We start from the raw sequence: 23,549 nt of genomic DNA on the forward strand, positions 1-23,549 counted from the left end.
AGCGGCAATGAATAACACTTTACATAACCCATTCAGCAGGCTTTCTTTCACTGGAAATTGCTTGCCTTATGCAACACTTAGTTTCATCAATGGTTTGAGACGACGATGCATCCGCAGATGGAAAAAAGTTGACGGAGAAGCTCAGTACATCGCTGGGGCTTACATATCGAAGAAAGAAACAAACAGAGCCTGTTTTATGATGGCAACGTCCAAGTGTTAACTTTTACATTTTGGACCCATAGGGCAATGGTGTTGTCATGCTTAGACAGGCTGGGGGACATTTGTGGTGAAGCAGGTTAACCTCATTTTCTGTGTGCTTGCTCAGGTGAAAGTACATTCTCAGAGTTCTCCCATGTAGAACAGAAACTGTACTGTTCTTGATTCCATTGCACCACTGTAATATAAATCGTATTGTAATCCATGGTGCAATGGAATTTGGAACAGTATATTATAGGTGTATACATGTGTGGGTAAATGAGAAATGAGAGGTCTGGTTTGTTCTCAACTTAGTGTCTAAGCTCTGGGTTCCACACACTGCTACCCTGCTGCTGGCCCACATTCATCCTGTGTAATACTATGGAGGAGAAGGAAAACAAAACTGGTCCAACGATACTGTTTAAGGTTCTATAAATACACCGAGTTTTCTGACAGGGTTATTTTTAGCATGCATGTTAGACCTCGAGACTTGAGCGTCATACACACACATCTTTTTATGTTCCTTCCATGCCCCTGTCAGCACAGAAACACTGTGTGTGTGTGTGCGTGTGTGTGTCGCAATCAGAAAAAACAAGTACAGTACAAGAAAAAAGTTTATAAAAAGAATGCGAAACAGAGTGCAGTTTCAGCTGGTCGGCCTTCCCAGAAAGACACAGTGTTGGTTCTGTGTTCAGATATTGGTCTGGTCCCCTCAGACTGAGGGTGTGTTTATATCCTGTCAGTTTGCCTTCATGCGCTGTGCGCGTATGTATACAAAGTCAAAGATCAAACCCAGGTAACCATAGAGGAGAAGGTGCCGCTCCTGGTTGTTCCTTTCATCACGCCCCCGCACATACGATGTGTGATGTCACTTCCCCTAGCTATTTTTATTCCTTTGTGTCTTTTTAAGAACTGCGTGGGCCTCGCTGTCACTGATGACTCACAGCTCGGGGGAGGGGGCGGTGCAATCTGCTAACTGCGCTGCGAAGTGCTCACATTCAGAATCTGAACTTAGATCTACGTCTTATGTGCCATCCTACCTTCATGCCAATGTCTGGCCCGGCACACAAACTGGGATCTTTGTGGGGTATGGTATTGTTAACGGTTGACTGATATGAATCAAAATGTATGACGAGAGTTGAGTTTAATGACACTTTAAGGCAAGGAAGTTAGTGTTGTTTTGCTTGAAATCTAAAAAATTCTGTATTTGTCTCTCTTAGGTCTGTCAGTCTTGTTGAACAAACTTCAGTGGAAGCTGTGAGAAGAAGTACTCCAAGCACTTCAGGTAAGTGTCAACTTTTAGGATTGGATGTGATTTACCAGAAGGCATAATATTGTGTATATTACTCACTCCTTCACTTCCCTTTCTCTTTCTCTTCTTACGAAACCCTTCAGATCACACAAGCGCCAAGGATTTGGATCCTTTCAGTTGAACAGGGACAGAGCGGGCAAGACGTCTCGAGCATGATTGACAGAGGGAAGGAGTTCTAATGCTGACCTCTGACAGTCGCCATCCCTCCAGATTGGAACACCGTCCTAGCTGCTATGGCAGAACCCTGCATCTGACAACCCAAGCTGTGACAGCACTTGACATGCCTGCTTGCCGCAGTTTAGACTTCTAACAGCCGACATCCCCTAAGAGAACACCCCCCCCCCCCCCCCCGTCCTCCTCTAACCTACGTCAAGAGGACCATGGAGCCTCGTGAACCCGCTGCTGCTCAGAAGAGCCCATCGGAGGGGCGAGACAAGGCCCTGCTCCAGAGGAAATGGGCGTCTGAGCCCTCGTCCGCGGGCTCCAAACGAAGCACTTTTGCTGACCCCAACGTCAAGCGCCACTCGCACCTCGAGAGTTTACCTGGTGGCGCCGGCGGCGGTGTGGCACACAAATATGGCGGCGGAGGTGCTTCCGGGAAGCTGCTCTCCTCTACCATCGGTCAGTCATCTCAAGACAGTCAGTATGCACAGGCCAAGGCCCAGCATCAGGCCCAGGGCTTCCCCCAGGGCTACCCTTACCAGCTTGGCCCGCCCTACCCACAGCAACCCATGCAGGAGCGCTTCCTATCCGGGGCCAAGCCCCAACCTGGTCTGGAGCCCCACGCCTGGCCCTTCGCTGGCCAACTGCCCTCAGAGGACCTCTACCCCGGACACTCCCGTCCTCACGGAGCGGGGTTCCCCCGCCAGAAGTCGCCCAGCCTGCCCAGCTCTTTCGGCCAGTACTCCCAGTCTGGCCCAGAGCCCCCGGAGGAGGGCTACAAGAAGGAACAGAAGCCCAAAAAGCCCGGGAAGTACATCTGCCACTACTGCGGCAGGGCCTGTGCGAAACCCAGTGTTCTGAAGAAGCACATCCGATCGCACACCGGGGAGAGACCCTACCCGTGTCTGCCCTGTGGCTTCTCCTTCAAAACCAAGAGCAACCTGTACAAACACCGTAAGTCCCACGCCCACGCCATCAAGGCGGGGCTGGTGCCCTTCTCCGACGCGGGAGCGGGACGCGGGGATGTGGATCGGGCGTCCTCGCTGGGGGAGGCCGAGGCCCACTCGGACGGGGAACAGAGCACGGACACGGACGAGGAAGGCGTGGAGGCCTCCATGCTCCTGGACAAAGGGAGCCCCGTCCCGCAGATCTCCTTCGAGTCCGACAAGAGATCCATGGACAAGGGAGGGGAGCCAGCGTATGCAGATGCAGCGGAGGAGCTGGCGTTGATGTCGATGAAAGTGCCTATTTTGATCGTCCCCAAACAGGGGATTCCCTCCACGGGCATGGAATGTCCTCCCTTTGCCGACCTTAAGGGGGTGCACATCAGCTCTCTGGTGGGCCGGGGAGTGGACGAATCACCCACCATCAAGCAGCGCTTGGCCCTGAGGATTGTAGAGAAGAAGGGGCAGGACTCTGAACAGTCTCTCAACCTCCTCAGCCCCCACAGCAAAGGCAGCACCGACTCTGGGTACTTTTCCCGTTCCGAGAGCGCAGAGCAGCAAATCAGCCCGTCCAACACCAACGCCAAGTCCTACGAGGAAATTATGTTTGGTCGGACCTGGTACTACCGGCCCAACTCCAGGTCCAGGCAATCTATCACCGTGGGAACGGCTGGCCAGGACCCTAGCATGGTCAGTCTGGGCAAGGCTGGCACTATTCTTGAGGTTAGCATGGGTAAGATCTCTGAGGATCACATATTCTTCAAGGGCGACTGCTTAGGAGACGACGGACAGCTGCTGCCAGGCGTTGACCCCAAGCACTACCCCACAGGCCCCTGCCAAAGCAACACCGGGCTGTTGGAGGCCCCCAGCGACTCTGCCACTCTAACCAGGAGCAACTCCATGCCAACCTCGTCCCCCACCAACCTGAACGTGCCCCCGGGCATCCGCGGCAGCCACTCCTTCGATGAAATGATGACATCGGACGATGTCTTCTACCCAGGAAGTGGTCTGAGGAGGCTCAGGAGACAGGCTGCCTTTGAGCACTCTGCTCACGAAAGCCACGGAGAGACTGACGCCTACGGACACATCCCCAGGAACGTCCCCGGTTCTGTCGCACTTAAAATGGGGGAACGCAGCTCGGGGCTGCCAGAACACCCTGCCTACAGCCCGTACGGTACCAAGGTTGGAGTGATGGAGAACACCACCCGTAAACGCAGGAAGGAGAAGAGTGTTGGGGACGAGGAGGACAGTCCAGGACATTGCGACAGCAGCTGTAGCGGCTCTGTGGAGATGCTGGGGGACTATGACTGTAAACAGAGCAGTCAAGACAATTCAAGGGCCACCCCCTCCATTTACAGTGCACATAGCCAATCAGACAGCTTCGACACATGCACCAGTATGTGTTCGGAGGACATTGTTTTAGTCCCGGAATCCGATCGCAAGGCAGCTGGTAACGTCATCTCAGTCATTCAGCACACCAACTCCCTCAGCAGGCCAAACTCTTTTGAGAAATCCGAATCATTTGAGCAACTCGTTTACCAGCAAGATAAGCCCTCCACACAGTACTCTGAACCGTCCGATGGTGAGAACATTGAAAATCAGGTCCAGAGTCCAGAGTCACTGTTGAGAACTGAGAGCATGGAGCAGCATCAACCGAGTGACAGCGAGCTAGTCGCTAACGCGACGTCCACCGACCAGAGCTATCACATCCCCCACAAGCTGGTCCGACAGCCCAACATCCAAGTGCCTGAGATCAGGGTGACAGAGGAACCAGACAAGCCCGAGAAAGAGCCGGAAGCTCCGGTGAAAGAACCGGAGAAGCACGTAGAGGAGTTCCAGTGGCCCCAACGCAGCGAGACCCTCTCCCAACTCCCCGCTGAGAAGCTACCCCCGAAGAAGAAACGTCTGCGCCTGGCAGACCTGGAGCATTCCTCTGGGGAATCCAGCTTTGAGTCCACTTGCACAAGCCTGTCTCGCAGCCCAAGCCAGGAGAGCAACCTCTCTCACTCCTCCAGCTTCTCCATGTCCTTTGAGCGCGAGGAGGGCCTGAAATCCGCCTCCCCCACCAAGCAGGATGAGTTGGCCAGGCAGTCAGAGTTTCTGACCGTCCCAGGTAGTGGACATTCCCTCTCCATCCCCGGTCAACACCAGCAAAGGGAGATGAGAAGATCCTCGTCAGAGCAGGCTCCATGCGCGCTGCCTACAGAGGTACCTGAGATACGGAGCAAGTCTTTTGACTACGGGAGCCTGTCCACCTCCTCCCGACAGGGGGAGATCTACTGCAGTGCGTCCGCTATGAAGGAGAGGAGACGGGGCTACCTGGTCAGGCAGGCCTCCCTGAGCGTCTACACAGAGACGGTTGTCCACGAGGCAGGAGGAATCGAGGTGGCCATCAAACAGGAGCATCCAGATCACGGAGCCTCCCACGCAGCCTGGCCAAGCCCCGCCGCCTCCTCTCACGGCGCTCCAACCAGTGAAGGAGCCAGGTCAAAGAGGCTCGGACAGACAACTCACGGGCCCCACCACCTTCATTTGCAGCACAGCACCAGCGAGGACAGCCAGCAGGAGGAGCCCCCACTGTACCAGAGGCCCCCGCGTCTGCCCGGCCAGGCTTCAGCCGAGGGGGAGCATCCGGGTCACGAGGTTATGGCCCAGGATGCGATGCAGTATTCATCTCTCCAGGGGGGTCTGGCTTCGCTGCCCTTTTTGCCCATGCAGCCCGGTCTCTTCTGGCATCCAGAGTCCACCCAGAGACACAAGCAGCACCTGGCGTTCCAGACACACCCGCTCCACAAGCAGTTACATATCAGGCAGCCTAATATACCCCACGCACTCCAGCAGAAAGCCCATGGCCCTGCCCATCAATCCATACAGCAGATACAGGAGCAGTGTGGCAGTAAAGGAGATGGTGTCAACAGCGGTAGCAGCTACCCCTTCCCCTCCAGGGCCTCCCCCCAGAACTTTAGTCCGCTCCATTCCCAGGTGTCCCTGACCACCACTAGCACCCTGCTAATCCAGCAGGGCCAGCCGGTCTTCGCCACCCAGAATGCAGGCTCCCAGGCCTCCTTGCCTCCCGGCCTCCGGGTCCCAGTCAGGATCCAAACTCACGTGCCATCCTACGGAAGTGTTACGTACACAAGTGTTTCTCAGATGCTTGGCCCCCATGGCCAGGAGTCCTGCTGCACCTCAGCATCCCTTCTCGGCGGTTCTTCCAAATCGTGGATGGGCTTTAACCTGGCGCAGATCCTGGGTCAGCCGGGATACCCCCTATGGAAGAGTCCGGAACCTTTGCCCGGGCGACTCAACACGGGGATCCCACTGTCTCTGACGTCGGGTACCATCTCGACCACAGACGCCTCATCGAGCCTGGGTGGCGGCAAGCGCATGCTGTCCCCAGCTAGCAGCCTGGAGCTCTTCATCGAAACCAAGCAGCAAAAGAGAGTGAAGGAGGAGAGGATGTATGGACAGATTGTGAAGGAACTGAGTGCCGTTGAGCTCAGCACCTCCAAGGAGGAGAGGGGGTCATTAAAGAGCGAGAGCTCCATGGACGATCTGGAGAGGATGTCCTCCTCACCCCCAGTGGATTTCCCTGACCCGAACAGGATCCCGGTCCGTTCCTCAGCCCCCCACCTGCCCGAAGTACCCCCAGTGGACAGCTTCACCCCCCCTCTGCAGATCGTCACCGACTCCCCCAGTCAGAGGGACACGGAAGGGAGAGCCAGCTCGCCAGAGGACCTGGATGTGGACGACTCCACCCGCGAGGCCAGCACCAGCCCCCAGTCCATGGTCTCTCCCTCGGACACTCCTGAGCCCCCAGACTCCAAGCACGCCCTGGCCAATAAGATCCCTGTCAACATGCTGGTGCAGCTGGCCGCCAACCAGAGCGTGACGGCGAGAGGTGGAACCCTCCTCCTGACCGATCTGGCGAACGTACACCAGCTCTTCCAGTTCCCCAGTCTGAGGACCACCACCAGTGTCTCCTGGTGCTTCCTCAACTACACCAAGCCCAACAACAGCCAGACCACGCCGCTGACGTCGGTCTACGGCTCCTGGTGCGTCAGCTCCTACAACCCCAACCCCCTGAGCCTGAGCACCAAGGCTATGCTGGCGCTGCTGTGTTCCAAGCAGAGGAGGAACACTGAGCCCTACACCACGGCTGCCATGAGCACACCTGGCGAGGGGAAGCTGGTCTCCTCCCTGGCCTGGAAGCAGAGGATTGAACAGGTAAGCACAACGCTCAAACCAAGCTGGTTGAGTAAAAGGAGGGGCTCAAAAAGAACACAAATCTTGTCAGTTGGGCGACGATTCACTTCTTTTAGACCCATTTGCATCCATTCCATGTTGTGTTTGTTGAGCTGTGTCTCACTGATTGCATGTTTGTTTCTCCCAGGTGAAGCCAGAGCACATGCAGACTGATGTGAGCAAGTATGGGAAGAAAATGAAAAGCCAGATGTCCCGAGAGAGGAGCAAGGAGGAGCATGGGGAGAAGGAGGGCTCCTCCAAGCAGGCCGAGCCTACGCGTATCAAGATCTTCGAAGGAGGGTATGTCAAGATGGCTGATAACCACCATTTGAGTTTAGAGGGTAGGCCTTTTGAAATCAGCATGGTGGCTCCTTTAGAGCTAGATTTCCTACTTTAGGTTTTCAGATTGCGGTCTGTTGCAGAACGACAACAGCAGCTGATGCTGAATTGATTTTTTTGTCATGTGATCATTTGCTTTTTCACATTCAATGACTTGTCTGAGGCTCTTCTGATGTGAGCATTTTAAAACTATCACTGTGATATTTCGGAGTGAAGCAAGACTTGTTAACTTCATGATTATGACCTCATGGGCGGTTCCCTCTGACATATCGTGGTTTCTTCATTAGAGATGGTTGACTAGAAGAATAGCCTTTTCAGATGGTATTTTTCTCATTTTCTGTTCTGCTCTCTGTTCTGTTACCATACAGTGTTCATTACTATACAGTAAAGTCAAGCTCTGTAAAAACAAAACTGCTTTGGGATTATTGAAGACAGTACTGCACAATTGAATACAACTTTATTGTCCCCCGAGGGCACTTTGTATGCAGAATGAAAACAGAGACAGAATAATGTCAACAACAGTCAGTCGAGAGCAGATGGTGCAGAAATAGCCCGCAAGTCCACCTTTCCTTCTCTCTCACTCAGGGCTTTACACATGAAAACATTTTCACATATTATTTTCCAATCATAAGACATTTTCACATTTCTTGAAAAGATATCCTTCTCATGATATTACCATGTGTCGTCGGCGCGAAGAGAAACCCCATCCAAACTCCAGTTCCTAACTGAATCCAGCTGTCTAAATGTCTCAGAGTCATCCATAGTTGCAATTGGCCCAAAACCATTTTCTCTGAGTAGTAAAATGCAGGCTCTGTGTGTGTTGTGTCGTGTTTGATGTGTGGACTATTAGCCTTTAGAACGCCTGCAGCCACTCAAGGGGCTATTTGATGTGTTTGGATTACAGGTACAAGTCCAACGAAGACTATGTTTACGTACGCGGCCGAGGAAGGGGGAAGTACATCTGTGAAGAGTGTGGCATCCGCTGTAAGAAGCCAAGCATGCTGAAGAAACACATCCGAACACACACCGATGTCAGGCCCTACGTCTGCAAGTTTTGCAACTTTGCTTTCAAGACCAAAGGTGGGTTTCACGGCTCCCTTGTCTCTCCTTCCTTCCTTCCTTCCTTCCTTCCTTCCTTCCTTCCTTCCTTCCTTCCTTCCTTCCTTCCTTCCTTCCTTCCTTCCTTCCTTCCTTCTTTCCTTCCTTCCTTCCTTCCTTCCTTCCTTCCTTCCTTCCTTCCTTCCTTCCTTCCATCCACCTCTTGTAACCGCGCGTATGCTAATGAACGCCTGGTCTCTCTGCTCAGCCCAGGCTGACGGCTCAAACCAAAAACAAGGGCCGTGTCGAAAGAGAGGTTCTGTCAAAGTGGAAATGCGCACATCTGTCATTCTAGTGTGTCGGTGTGACCGTCTGTCGAGCAGGCTGTCTAATAGTCCCGCCTCTGTCCCGCAGGGAACCTGACCAAGCACATGAAGTCCAAGGCCCACATGAAGAAGTGTCTGGAGCTGGGTGTGTCCGTTTCATCTGTGGAGGAACTGGAAACAGAGGATGCAGGTAAGCGTCTCACTTTGTTTGTTTGTTTTATTTGGATCCCCATTAGCTTCAGCATACGCTGAGAGCTATTCTTCCCGGGGTCCTACAATCCATCATGTGACAATACCATTTACGACATCACATTTCACACCGTACACACAAGACATTATTCAGATTACAAATCGTATTTTACAATGAACACAATGAATCACACACAAAAAGAAAGAATACCAAAAAGTCAATAATATTGAGAAAGTTGCGCTACCCCGAATCGATTTTCTTAGACTTCACACTGTTGTCGTTGATAACCTGGGTCTCTGCCTAAATGAAGTGCAATCCATCGTGCATACAGTCATATCAGACCAACAGAGCATCCTCATGGACACTTGGGGATTAAACTGTGGTTTGGACCCCGTGGTCCTGGTTTCAAACCACCTCTGCTACACAGAGAGGAGGCTAAATTGGCCAGTAAGCTGCACTGCTGGAGTTCAGTGGAATAAATCCCTCTCTGCCAGGCTCCACGTAAAATCATCAGCGATCACAGTTTTAAGATTGTACTGCTTGGTTGGTTGGCTGGGCAAAGCAGGTTTTTCTCCAGTAGATATAAACTGCAGTCACTGGAACAGATTTGGAAAACCACCCCTCTATTTGCGTTTCCTGTTTTTCGAACTTCTGTATTCAGATGAAATCTGTTTATTGTATACTGTATATGAACAGATAAACTGTACTGCATATTGGTTTAGTTCAGTCAGTTCCATAAACTTCAGTTTGATATAATGGTCTGTAAATATTTTATGATAGCATGGTTTGTGTCTAGTTAAAGATGTCCTCTTAAAAGATGTTTCCTCCGCTCATAAAACCCCTCTATGGTGCTTTTTCAGATAACCCCGAAGACGGCCAGAGGGATTCTGGGAAGATGGTGGGCATCATGTCGGAGCATCAGTTTTCCGACGCAGACGACTCGGACGGCGGCGAGGAGGATGGCGACGAGATCGACGACGACGACGACGACGACGACGAGTACGACGGCGACTCCACCCCCAAGACGCGCTCTCGGAGCACCAGCCCACTGCCGTATGCTCTGCCCCCCAAGCCGGAGCCTTTGTTTGGCTACCTGACCACGCTGCCGAGCATCCAGATCACGTCCCTGTCAGCGGCCAACGAGTGCCCCGGGGGCCAGGGCCAGATGGCGCAGTACCAGCGTCTCCTCCAGGGGGCGCTGGGCGAGGCCTACAGGAGTCGCCTGGACGTCCCCAGCTCCATGGACGAGGACCCCCTCTCCACCGAGCACTCCTCCTTCGACCCCTCCTCCTCTCGCCTCTCCTCCCCCGGCCTCGACTCCTCTCCACTCCGCGAGCCCTCCCCCACCTCCTGCGCCTCCCGCCGGTACCTCTCCCCCCGCAGAGACCTCTCCCCCCGTGGCCGTCTCTCCCCCAGGCGAGACGCCTCCCCCCTCAGGCACATCTCCCCAAAGAGAGACCTGGCCTTGCGCCGTGACCTCTCACCCAGGGGTCACCTCTCGCCTCTATCTCACCCTGGGAGGCCCACCTCTCCAGGCAGGGACCAGGCCGTGCGCAGGGAACTGTCCCCGAGGAGCCGCCACAGGGGCATGATCCGGCCTGTATCGCCGCGTAGGGGCTCGCACCACCACAGCGCCCCCTGGAGTCTGGGTCAACACCTCCCCACAGACTCACTGGCCATGGGGGGCCAACGCAGCAGGAGTGCAGCGCACACGGACAAGGTAGGCTGGAAACACTGGCAGACAGTCCTACAACCACCGAACATAATCTCACCTATCTTCCGGTGCCTGTCTCGGGGTACGGTTGATTCAGTTGGGCACAGTCGTTCTATTCAGGGGTGTTAGTGAACCAGAACAGACAAACATTGAGCATTTGAAGTGGTGTCCAGCTCGCCACTATTTTCGAATAAGCTCTATCCAAGCTCCCCAACCCCCCCCCCCCCCCTCCCCCCAGCCGCGCTCCCCCCCCCCCCCCCCCCCTGTGGCACTATGCAGCAATGACGCAGCCCCCCCAGGACTGAGATGGTGGTGCTTTCCGCCTTCCCAAGACAAGAAAAATACAACTTCAGTTAAAAAGGCACAATGGGAGTCGCGCAGGCACACTGCGGAGTCCTGCTCTTGCAGTCTCAACCTCTCCCTGGATCTGTCTATTTATATATCTGGCCAATTAGTCTTCTCTGGAGAGGCAAGGAAATGCAGTGTTGGGAGGCTGAACCATTCTTCTTACTGTTGGCCATCTGGATGCTGTCCACCCCACAGAGAGAGAAAGACAAAAAAGGGGGGGGGGGATAAGTCATATGGCAGTCTTGGACCTTCTTTCCCTCCCTCCCTTTCTCTTGCTCTTTCTCTCTGTGGTTATTACAATCTGTTTTTCTTCTTAAGAGCCTTGTTAAACTCCATTTCCCAGCAAGCACAGTTCAAATAAAGCCTCAAACAGTCCACTTTTTCAGCTGGGTATCTTTTTACCATTTTCGTAATTCATATTTGGTTCTTTTTTAAGATGCTCATAGTTGGGAATATAGCAGATTTTTCCTACCCAGAGTCTTGTCCCAGGGATGACCTAACTATGTCTTGGACCAAACTGAGCAGTGTCTCAGCATAGCAATGTGCATGATGACCTCCAACATATGAAACTCCCTTTTTTCAGACAAGCATGCTCTACAAACACTTACAACCATGTTTTTTTCCGAGACTAAGTAGCTAATGGTAGCTACATCATGCAAACTAACCGGCCTCTCGCTGTCTTTCTTTCCCAGGACCAGAGGAGGAAGGAGGGTAGCCAAGACTCCCCCAGCCCACCCCATCAGGTTCTGTTCAGTCATCTACCCCTCCACTCCCAGGTACAGCTGCGGTCACCCTTCCCCATGATTCCTATTGGTGGAATCCAGATGGTCCACTCAGTCCTGGGCCAGGCCCCTGGCCACGCCCACCAGAGCCAGTCCCGCCTCCCACTCCAGAAGAGTACCTCCGAGGAGTCAAATGCCAGCGAGACCTCCTGTCACATAGCCGAGGGCCAAGGGGTCAAAGGGTCACCGCCCTGCTCGTGTGACTCGCCCCAGCAACAGCAGGAGAGGATGATGACCTCGTCGTCCCCAGCCGGCCACCCGGCCGGCCCGGTTTCGGCAGCGCCAGAGCGGACCGGTCAGGACGCGGCGGAGGGTCAGGACAAGAGGCATCGGCACCAGCGGCAGGAGGAGAACATCCACACGTGCACCAGAGCCATCGCCTCGCTGTGTCTCGCCTCCGAGGAGTCCCTGTCCTCCTCTGGCTTCACGGACCCCCCACGCCGCTCCCCCTCTCCCCTCCCCGCCCCCCCGGAGAGCGGAGCCCCCCCCACCAGGATTCAGCACTTTACTGGTTCCCCGGCGTCGTTGCTCCCCCACCCCTCCTGCGCTGACAACCCCCCGCCCATCGCGTCGAACACCGGCGGAGGAGGCCCAAGCCTGGGCACAGCAGGGGGCCAGACCTCCCCCTACAGTCCAGGTCTGGAGGAGAGGGCCCTGGGTCAACAGTTCCCCGGAGACAAGCCAGCAAGCACAAAGAGAAGCAAAGAGCTATCACAGGAGGATAGCTGGAACAGCTAGGATAGCCCAGAGGTGGTGAGCCTCAGTAAAAAGGGAGGGAAGACGTGCAAACAGAGATCAGACCTTATACACACAAATTGTTTGGAAAAATCACAAACAAACACGTTTTTGAAAAAAACACCGCAACACATAGGATGGATCCACAGACACATTTTCAAACATTTGGATACACGTACATACTACTAGCATGCCAATGGACATGCACACAGACACACACACACACAAAGACAAAGATATACCCAAACGCACCCGCAAACTCCAAGCTGTCTTTAAACAAACAAATTACAATAAGTTGTAGTTTCAGTGTATGTTTATAGCATGCCTTTCCTATCCTGGTTTGCTATTTTAACAATTTGTTTCTTATTTAAAGTTTCAGATAATAAACATATGGTATATATGTTAACTTATGAGCCTGACCAAAATTGCTAATGGCCTCTAGTCTGGTACGTTTGAATGGACAGATGTGTGTGCCTTTTCTTTACTTTGGTGCTTATTATTCTTATAAGCATATTAAGCAGGAAGTTAATGTAAATATATCAAGTTTGTGTATCAGCTTTGTAATAAATGCATTTTACCTGTCTTTTTTGGACACCCCGAGTCTGAATGATGTGAAGTATCAATATATGTAAGGTTGCACTAAAACATATTTTTATATCAGTGAAAATTCAATGGCTTTTGTGTACAGCAGCAATTCTATAATACTATTTATTGTATCATGTTTCTTAAATTGTAAATTTTTCTTAATGTTGTGGATGCCTTTTATATGTAAAGCATGAGTTTTGCTATCGCTTCTGTAGAACAACAATATGTACACTGTAAAATGGCTTTATATGTTAGAAGTATTTATATACATCTGAGTGATGCACTTTACTTGGAGGTATATACATATAGTTAAATTTACAAGAGTATAACTAGTATATGAATATATATACAGTATAGAACATATATCTGCACTTACGTTTTAGATTGACACCCACATAAAGTATGGTAGTTGTTCTAAAGGCTTGTACATTTTCTTCTGTTGGCTGCGTTGGCTACATTATTATATATTTTTTTTATATATAAAGCATAGCTCTGCTCAGCATTATGTGAATGGATATGTGCACCTGTGCATCTCTGTTTTTAATTCAATGCTTACTGAAGTAGTAGTTAAATATTAAAGATAGGTTGATCTTCTGTGAATCACGTTGCTTGAAGTACTTGATTTCTTGGTTAGTACAGGGAACATTCCAATGTAAATAATTGAATGCCCTTAACATATACACAGTAGATGCATACACATACACAAGTACACACATACATCTTCATCTTTATACATGGGTTCGTCATGGGGGCATTGTCATCAGTCCACTGAATAGCCTTTTGCAACGGCTCGTTGTAAAAGAGAACACACACACAACCCGGCGAACTATGAAAAATGCACCTTAAGTTTCCTACAATGTGGATTTGGTCCCAGAATATATCTGTTTTGGAATTGGGATTTCGAATCCAGTTGCTTTTAGGAACCTGTTTGTGATTAATCATCCCTAAAGGAATAGGAGTATAAAAGCAGTGCACTTGTGTGTATATCTGTATTTTGTATGGTGTGTATACGATCTATGTCATTTAACTCTTTGGACATTTTTGTCATTAGTCCCTGGTATTCACTTAACTGATTTAAACATGTCTTTAAAATCTAAGGTATCGAAGCACAAATCATTGTATAGGAAAAAAAAAAAGAAAAAAAATGGTAAACCTTCATAAAAAGGGTAACTTTATGATGTTCAGTGGAAAAATACAATATCATGTACGACCCCGGTTTCAATGAATCACAGTACAAGTGGGAAAAAATATGGATTGTTGTTTTCAAATAAATATGACTACAATAATATATGCATGTTCTTTTTGCCATCTGTTCCTGTTTGTCAGCCTCCCTCCACCAGCAGTACGGCGACAACCATAACGAGGAGTAACTAGTGGTAGCTGTTCGGTTTTTACCATCGGAGAAGCATTAAAAATGTGGTCCTTCGAGTCTGAGGAGGGAAGATATCTTCTGGTAGATCTGGCCAATTCAAGAACCCACCAGTTTCCAGTCAGATGAGAAGCTGGAGACCAGTAAGGTTACAAATAATTGTGTTGTTCTCTATTGTCTTGGTGTCAGGGTTAGGGAGGATCTCCTGAGTCCCTGAGTTCTGTTCTGTTTTACACAAGTACTTTTTACTGTAAATTCAGAAAGTCAAAATATCATTTGACTGTTTAAATTGAAGGTTTGGTTAAATGACAAAAATGACCGGATATATACGTTTGACGTTTGCTCTGCTTCATGGAGGCTGTCAATATTACTCCACTCATGGACCAATAGGCTTGTGACAAGGATTTCTTCCCAGAAGTGACTTTTACATTTCTTTACATGTTCAATGCATTTCATTGTTCTAGAAGAAATACTCATTTACCACACACAGTTTGGATCACTGTTATCAAAACATCAAATTTCAGCTGTCAGTTTTTCAGGTTTCAGCTTTTTGCAAGATATGGTCAGGTGTTGTATGTTGAAAAGGCTTTCCTAATATTTCACTACTGGTATATGCCTTCTCGTGTTAAAATTGGTACATTAGCAACATCACAGGTGAAAATATACTGGGTTACAGGGTCCAAGCTAAGCCGCAGCTTTGTGCAACAGTTGCTCCAAGCCCTGAGGAGGTGAACCACAATAAAGAGAAAATGTGCAAACGGAAAAGACGTTAACTTTACACACAGACCCAAATACAGATGGAAACCCAAACAAACATACGTGGTTGTAACACACCGAATGGACATACACACGCTCATATGCGACTAGCATACCGGGCGGAAGGTCATTTTAGGATGTCTCTGAGCCATTCCAGTATGTTGTTGGAGCTGGGTTCAAATGGGCCAACATACCCTCCACCACTATATTACAGCACCACAGGTGCAACAGGAAACACTTCAACAGCCAACTCCTGAGTGAATTCTCCTGGGTGGAAACTTGTATTTGTGAAACCTCAAAGATCCTGTCGCTTAATGCTAAATTTAGTCTCTGCCGTTCAATCAGTATTCTGTCTACATCTGGCATGCCCCTACATGCCTTTAAGTTCACATCCTCCTTGACACAACTGGGTTGTTTTGTTGATTTTCCTTAAAGTGATTTTTTTTGATCACTGTAAATGCTAATGATCCTTAGCGTATTTTTAGTCCTGACTCATGTCTCGTCTTGATGCGCCCTTGATACGGAGAAAGATTCCCCGGAGAACTGTTTTAACGTGAGCCCCTTTTGTGAAGGAGCACAGCTGGGGGCTGCTGTTTCAATCGTATACAACTGGTTGAAGGAGAAAAGCAGTTCTGAGGCAACTCAAGTTACGTTTGACTAAATAGAGTAGACCAAGTGAAGTTTGCCTTGTGGGAGATGAAGAGTACAATGCCCATATAAAACAAAGAAAAAGAAAACTGTACTACAACATAAACACATTTCTCCAGTGTGTACTGAAAGATTACTGTAAGCTGTCACCTGCTTGTTGACACAGAAACAAAGCTTGTATTCACACCTGGGCTTCAGCGTGTGTCATTTTGGGTCACCACTCATCTGGAAATACTTTCCTTTGTTTATATATTTACAGACATCCTCACAATGACCTAGGTAAGATCCTTCTAACCTGTAGATGTTGTCTAGATTAATGAGCAACACTTCACGGATGATTTGGAGACATTGGAAAAGTTGGTCCAACACTCAAATTCCAGATTGTGGTTTTAAGGAGAAGTGAGGAATGTACTGTAACAACATTCTTTGTTTTATTCCTTCTTTTAAGAGGTGCTCAACCCCTCCCCCTTCTCCTCCGCCAGTCACCCACACACCTCTGGCTATGGCTGTGAGAAGGGTAAAGGCACAGGTAGAAAAGAGGCAAGCTCTTACTCGTACACTCAAAATATCGTTTCATGTCAGGAAACAATTTTGTGAACACACAGACCGCGCCACCATGAGCTGTCAGTAATGTTGTATTTTCAGAATATGGTCACAAACCAGCTGTTAATTTGGTGCAGCTTCACCCCAAAACATATTTTTCCTGTCTGTGTTTGATAGGAAGCAACATGAGGAACTATACCATCAAGAGGACTGCAATTAGAAGTGTGGCTTCTCCTCGTCTCCTCTCAGCATGTTCTTGGGATGTGGTGCATGTGTGTGGGGTATCCTAGCCTCCTGTCGGTGTGTGTGTGCGTGGGTATGCATGTGTGGGGTAGGGGATTACACCCGCACTCCATGTCTTTCACGGAGGCATCTGTTATAAGGAGTAAACATATTTCCATTGTAAGGTGCCAGGAAAAACAAGGTTGAATTAACCATGGCCTCAGACTCTCCACTCTCCCTCTGTGTTTGGGACTGTCCAGAGAGGGCATGGGAAGACTGCTGGCTGAGTCAGGGAACGGGAAAAGATACCTGAAGTCACACACAGAAACTGTAGCGTTGTAAACCGTTGTTAACACCATTTTTGGAGAACGCTTTAGCCTGCTTTTGCCAGGAACAGAAATGTCAGCCGTAACTGAAATAAACGGAGTTTCACGTTGGTGCAACTCTGGGTTTCAAAGCTGTCATGGAGATATACTGACACCTGCTGGTCAGCCAAAGAACTACACCCACGGGGAGAACCAGGAGAATAACATGACGTGAGGGATGTCTTCTAAACACACTGCTCTGGTCAGCAGAACCAGCCAGCTCACAATGGGACCGCAGTTCCATGGAGCTGAATGAAGGCTTCGGTCGTTCGCCAACAGTGGCTTGCTCCTTGGGTTTCAGATCGTCAAATGTTGACAAGCTTGCAAGTCAGGTCACCAACACAGTTTGACTTGACTGTAGCTATTTTGCTGGGAGAGCCAACATGCTGAGAGGACTAGAGAAGGAGCCGTAGCCAGAGACACAGGAACAGTGAGTCCTAACCTGCTCCAGATGTAGCCTAGAAGATAACAGCCGCAGCCAGACTCATGGAAGTGTTTACAGTCATTCAGGCAACACTGGCAGGTATTCAGCATACCAGACTGTCTATTAAAGAGGCTTCATTGAAGGAGATGGATGTTAGTCGAGGAGAATCAGCATTAATTATCATCTACAAACTTGACCTTTTTAGTTCAATGGAAGAGTGTATGAGCATGGTATGTGTGCAATAGAGAGAGAGAGAGAGAGAGAGAGAGAGAGAGAGAGAGAGAGAGAGAGAGAGAGAGATGGAGAGAGCTGTCCCAGAATGACTTGCTAAATCATTGCGTAATTAGTGTCGTGGTACAGGGTAGTGGTCAGTTAAGGAGTGAAGGATGGCTGGCAGGCTAGTTTACAGAGACCCTGCTCTAGGATTTGACTGGGTCACAGCCAGCCATACTGCATATGAATAAACATCAGTCTGGACTGCAGACATCACATATCGGTCGCTCACATTATATTCTCGGTAAGTTGGTTGTGGTTCCCCCAGGGAATGGAATCCAGAAACCTCATGTAATCAGAAGCACGCTGAACCAGTGAAACCACACGTGGCAAGCATGCACAGTAATTCATTTGCAAAGTAACATGCATGTAGCCTGCTATGCTCTCTATTATTGTGTTCCATGAAACCCCTTCAGTTATGAGACTCAGCAGAACTCTTCTACAGAACATTTCTACAGCTGAATGTACAGCCGTGTATCTGTCTCCCACCATACAACAGGTTAGTATGAGTTGGGTTTCCTATAACAATCCCCAAAAAATGTACAAGCAGAAAAAGGTTTGCACTTTGAAGCACTGGTTTGGCTAAACTTAAATCTGGGAACCAATGCATTATTTTCCAATCCACTCTATTGTACTGAACCATTTCCGCCCATCTGAGCTGCTTTTTTTCATAACCAATTATACATCTCCTAGTGAAACCTTCAGATAAGTGAATCCATTCAACTGGAAAAGCCTTGAATTCCCATTGCTAACATTTTGCCTTTGCATTCACATAAGCTTAGCCCTACTCTCCCACTGAACCTAAAAACGCCTCAAAATGGACACCAAGATCTGTATGTCCTTTGACTGACTGCGTGTCCTTGTGCCCGTCAAGTGCTCCCCCCCTAACTCACCGTGCCCGACTGAGCGTGTGCCAGAGGTGTCTGGGCAGAGGGCTATTACCCAGACTGCCTTGTGGTGGAGTCAGGGCCGGTTAAATTGTGATCACAGCTGCCTCCTTAGGGAGATTTACGCCGAGACGTTGGCGGAAAGAACAACATCAATTCAGCGGTGATGGCTTTGAGAAAGGGCAGGGGTGTGACATGGCATACTGAGAGCTTGGTTTGTCCTCTGTCCTGAGGTGGAAGGTTCCAGAGGGCAGGGCTGTCTGTCTACGTCGCACCATCGGAGGAACCTACGTAAATCACACTGCTCACACGCACGCATACTCACGTACTCACACAAACACCTTGCCCCCGTACACAGACAACGTCATACCAACTCGTGTTGTGTCTTGTGCTACCCTAACAAAGCAATATATCCCCTGGGCAGCTGTAAGCTGTGTACTCCACACTCACTCACCCGCCCACACGGACACACAGAGTAGACACAATTTCACGCACACATCTACACATACATGCTCTTAGGCCGATATAAACAGATTAAAAACTTTTTTTTGTGGTCATTTTAGCAGACGCTCTTATCCAGAGCGACTTACAGTAAGTACAGGGACATTCCACCCAAGGCAAGTCGGGTGAAGTGCCTTGCCCAAGGACTCAAGGTCATTTTGAATGGACAGGAATCGAACCGGCAACCTTCTGATCAATAGCCCGACTCCCTAACTGCTCGGCCATCTGACCCCCTACACGAGCTCGCACATTTAGGCAAACCCTCTTTATTCTGCTCTTTTGTTCTATGGTTTCAGGGCTGAAGCTTCTTTAGTACTTGACACATTCTCTCTATGGGATGAAGAGAGGGGACGGGAGGAAGAAGGGGAGAATGAGGAATGGAAGAGAGGGAGTAGGGGACAAAAGATGGCGCACAGCAGGAGTGACAGTACCCAGTCAGACAGCGAGGACATATGGTCACAAATCTGTTCCTTATGACATCACTCCTCTCATGTTGGCTCCCTTATCCCTAAGCCAAACTGTCCTGAAAAGGAACGAGGTACAAAAAGAAGAAGGTAGGAAAATAGGAGGGTGGGAGTTTGGGAGGAAGGAGTTAAAGAGGAATGGAGGTGGAGGTAGAGAGTTAACAAGAGGAACATATTATTATCCCAGGGTTCTGGAGGGTTAGGATGTATGGCAGACGTGTGTGTTTCACTCAGAACAGAACAAGGTACAACATGACTTTGCAAGCAAAGCTACTGATGGTGATGACATTTGTATCACATCCCTCAAGATGGGTTATGGGAGAGCCTAGTCATCTATACCCAGTAGAGTCGCACAGTTACAAAACCTATAAAGGTGGAAAGCGTTCACATGAATTTGGGGATGAATTTACAGAACTAATTTCTCCATGCAGACAATACCTTTGATGTCACAAGCATACATAGATGTTACAATAGCAGTCTTTAATGTCTGTTGCTGATAAAGGACAACCTGAACACTCCTCGAAATCATGTGACAACCTAAACACATTTGTTAACTTTGCATTTGGTGTAAACGCATGTTTTTCTCATTTTACGCTATCCCAAACTTGCTGCATTGATTTCATAGTACATGCATGAATTGTAATAGAAAGGTGTAGCCATCAGTAATGTATCAAAATGTATTAGTAATGTACTGAAATGTCAAACAGAAACGTACATTGGATCTGTACTCAGACTCTCTTGAGAAAGCCATGCATTTTCACAGGTCCCTAAATCCTGACTAGTCTCCTTGTACCCTGTTTTTGAAGTGTCCACACAGTATGATGTTGTCCCCCTATGCCTCAACCTAGCGAGGGTATTAGCAAAGCGACAAGTGGTACCTAGTTCTCCTTCACCCAAAAAGGCTAGAAAAAGAACACAGTAATACCATTTACCAGGATGGGTAAACGCAGAGGAGAATAGGGGAATTCTTCAAAGTACGTTGTGGTGTTGCTCTCTTCAGGCAACAAGGCCCTTGCCAAGTTTCCACTGGATTGAGTCATTCAATACAAAATAATGTTGTTATGCTTTTTCGCCTTCTTCAGCCAACCAGTAATGACTCTACTGATTTTAAAATGCGTCAGTCTCCGAGTCCTCAAGTCATATCATATCAAGTGGATGGGAAGATTGGACGCTTATGGAGTATGCAGGCACATTTCATACATAGTGCCTACATTACTGCAATGTTAATCAGGAAGGTGAGATATTTTTCAAGATACAGCAGAGCTCACTAAAAGCTCAGGTATGATTACATTTGAAGTTTGTGTGTAATAAAACACCTCCAAACAGAGGCTTGATACAACTAGGCATATGCACGTTTTCACAAGTGTGCCATAATCTTATTTGATGACTACAGGTAACTGCAGCTTACATGGTTCAGTTATACATTGTCATTCTAAATCTTGTGGGAAGTATCTAAAGGTATTCAGGTTGTCATTTTCTTTTAAGTGGGTGTGTGTGTGTGTGTGTACAGAATGGTCCTGGCCGTTTGTTATTCTTAGTCCTTGCTGTCGTCATCACCTCCCGTTTGGCTGGTGATGTCTCTAAATGTCACGCCGAGTCACAGCGCCCAGCATCACCACGGCGCTGCAGCACGTTGAGAGACCATCACAGCCACCTACCAACTGAATGACACAGATTTAGAGAGGATGAGAGAGAGAGCTGTTACATGACCCTGGTCGCATTTGGGAACAAAATGGCACAACGTGTTCTGTAGAGATGGGTTTGTGAGAGAACCAAATTGAGCATCTTAGCAAATCTTATGAGTGAACATAGAAGTTAATGAGGTTACTTGCAAGATGTGAATGATAAGACAGTGAGGGCCAAACCAATGAGGTATCACTGATCCTTGCTTAGATTATGTACTCATTCACAATAATGACGCTTAATTGCAGCCATCTGATCATCCAAAAACTAAGTATTTTGGAGAATCATTCTGTGAGATAGGATTGAGCTTCAAAGCGTGCATCCCTGGAACTCCCAGAAACCATTTCGTGCTACCAAACCTCTAAGTATGGGCTCGGGAGCTGTAAAACGCTTTAAGCGGCAATTGAAAAGTGTGTGTTTTGCTGGTTGCATAATGACACGATTCCAGAATGTGGACATCGGGCGCTGTTATTTTACCTCATTCACAAATGGTTAAGTGGTCGGTTTATGACGAAGAGTTCCTGGATCTGTTGGTGCGAAAGGCCAAACAGGCCCAATGTAAAAACCACAGCAAGACAGAAATCTCGAGTGATGCCAGTTCTGCCTCTCACAGGACAGACTCTCCTTTGTCCCCGACACTGACTTAATTCTGTTTTGATACTGGGAAAGGGCACACGCTAAATGTATCTGCCTTTCAAAGTGTACAGTAATAAAAGCAGGCACTGTCCCCTCCTCTGTTCCTTCCCTTGCTTCGGCCTCTCTCCTCTTACATTTAGCAGACGCTCTTATCCAGAGCAAGGTAGTACAGGGACATTTTCCCCGAGGCAAGTAGAGTGAAGTGCCATGCCCAAGGACACAACGTCATGTGCACCAGCTGGGAATCGAACTGGCGACCTTCAGATGACTTGCCCGATGCTCAGCCACCTGACTCCTCTCTTAACCACTCCCATCATCCCCTGTGCTCCCCTTTCCTTGAGAGGGGGACACGTTTCACACTGGACCAGTGTCCAGCAGGGGGTGTACTCCATCTATCTAAGAGTAACCGATACAGGAACACCAAGCAGGTCAGCTCCTCCTCTAGCCTGGTTGAGGGCCATATTCCCCTCAGAATTAGATCTCATGTGTCGCCTGGTGGGTGCAAGAATCGAAAGGGACGCAGGCTGACTCTCACCGTGTCAGAGGACTCTTCGGCGCACAAGAAGGAATACCACGCGTTACCACAACGTGGCGCTGTAGAGTCATTTGGAGAGGGAGCCCATGCGCTTGCTCCCACAGTTTGTGAAGAGAGAACAACACAGCAACATACAAGGTGATAAACAGAACATCATGCGAATATTCCACGTACTGATCCAATTTTGGCAACAAAATATGCTGGCGGCCATTTTGGGCTACATTATGCGAAGTTGCTACAGTGGCGCAAAATATAGGGGTCACCCAAACCCTGACTTTAATCTTAACCTTGCTGATCGCAAGCATAATACCTGCCACACAACATGTTGATGAATCATCCTGACCGGTAACTCTATTTGTCAAGACACTGGCACTGAACTGCCAGCTCAAGATCATGTGTAGCTGAGTGTGGTGACAACCCAGACTTTACAAGAGAGCGGGTTCTCCAGGAGAGCAGCTCCTTTCACTGCGCAGTCAACCGGATGATGGGGGTGAACTGAGAGGATGGAGAGACAGAAGTTCCATCTAAACAGGTGCAACCTATCTTTGCTGCCATGCTACAAAACCTGAGATGATGCCAATGTGTCCCCAAACGTCAAACCAGCCTTCATCTCAAAATCTAAAAACAGAGCAGAGGATTAAAAGTCTCCCTCCATGCTCCCTTTTTATCACGACACACCAGCGAGCGATGCCCTTTACTTTAGAGGGGTAAATTTAGTTTTTACATTCTGAACACACTGTTGCGATATCCCTGCAGCGCTAGCCCCAAGAGCTAGGGCGACCAGCTGTGTTTACAGACAACCCCAAACGACAAACTGTTCATTAAACGCTTTCCGCAGACCCGGCGAGAAAAAGTTCTCTCTGAAAAGAAAAAAGGACTCTCTGAAGTATTTTTTCCCCTTCCCTGCGTCTCTCTCAACTCCCTCCCTGATCCCCTCCTCCCCCCATCTCACCTCAAGTGTCTAATTGCTATGGCTTGGGGGGGTGTTGAGTGCGGGGGCAGTGCAGGAGTAAAATGTTGTTTTGTGTTCCTGCAGGTCTTTAATTATCTTTCCTGAATGCAAAGCTAAGCCTAATCTGGTCTAATGAGAAGCCCAGGAGATGGGGAGATGGGCCTGGGAGGGCGTGAGAGTGAATGCAGCCATGCACACACACACACACACACACACACACTTACAAGCCCCATTGAAGACGACACAGGGAGCACTCTGTGTGTGTGTGTGTATTAGGTTACTCATGGGTCAGTGTGTGTGGATAAGAAGCAGACCCCTAACCCAAAACAAAAGATCCGATGTTTTGAGGGCTGAAAACTATTCTACAAAGGCTTGCAAG

General features: G+C 49.0%; 1 protein-coding gene across 3 annotated transcripts in view; it reads left to right on the forward strand.

Moving 5' to 3' along the window:
• hivep2a (HIVEP zinc finger 2a) overlaps positions 1-13,512 on the forward strand; it is a 59,205-nt gene extending 45,693 nt beyond the window's left edge. For all 3 annotated transcript variants that reach the window (XM_084699907.1, XM_084699909.1, XM_084699908.1), the window contains 7 exons: positions 1,416-1,480; positions 1,591-6,837; positions 7,004-7,155; positions 8,099-8,274; positions 8,647-8,748; positions 9,609-10,468; positions 11,503-13,512. In XM_084699907.1, coding sequence (XP_084556033.1) covers positions 1,888-6,837; positions 7,004-7,155; positions 8,099-8,274; positions 8,647-8,748; positions 9,609-10,468; positions 11,503-12,330 — 7,068 coding nt within the window. In that variant the 5' untranslated portion in view covers positions 1,416-1,480; positions 1,591-1,887 and the 3' untranslated portion in view covers positions 12,331-13,512. The remainder of the gene's footprint in view (positions 1-1,415; positions 1,481-1,590; positions 6,838-7,003; positions 7,156-8,098; positions 8,275-8,646; positions 8,749-9,608; positions 10,469-11,502) is intronic.
• Positions 13,513-23,549: the final 10,037 nt, after the last annotated feature.

The sequence above is a fragment of the Hypomesus nipponensis genome, chromosome 6, assembly GCF_054491055.1.
Source record: "Hypomesus nipponensis isolate SF chromosome 6, ASM5449105v1, whole genome shotgun sequence".
NCBI lineage: Eukaryota > Metazoa > Chordata > Actinopteri > Osmeriformes > Osmeridae > Hypomesus > Hypomesus nipponensis.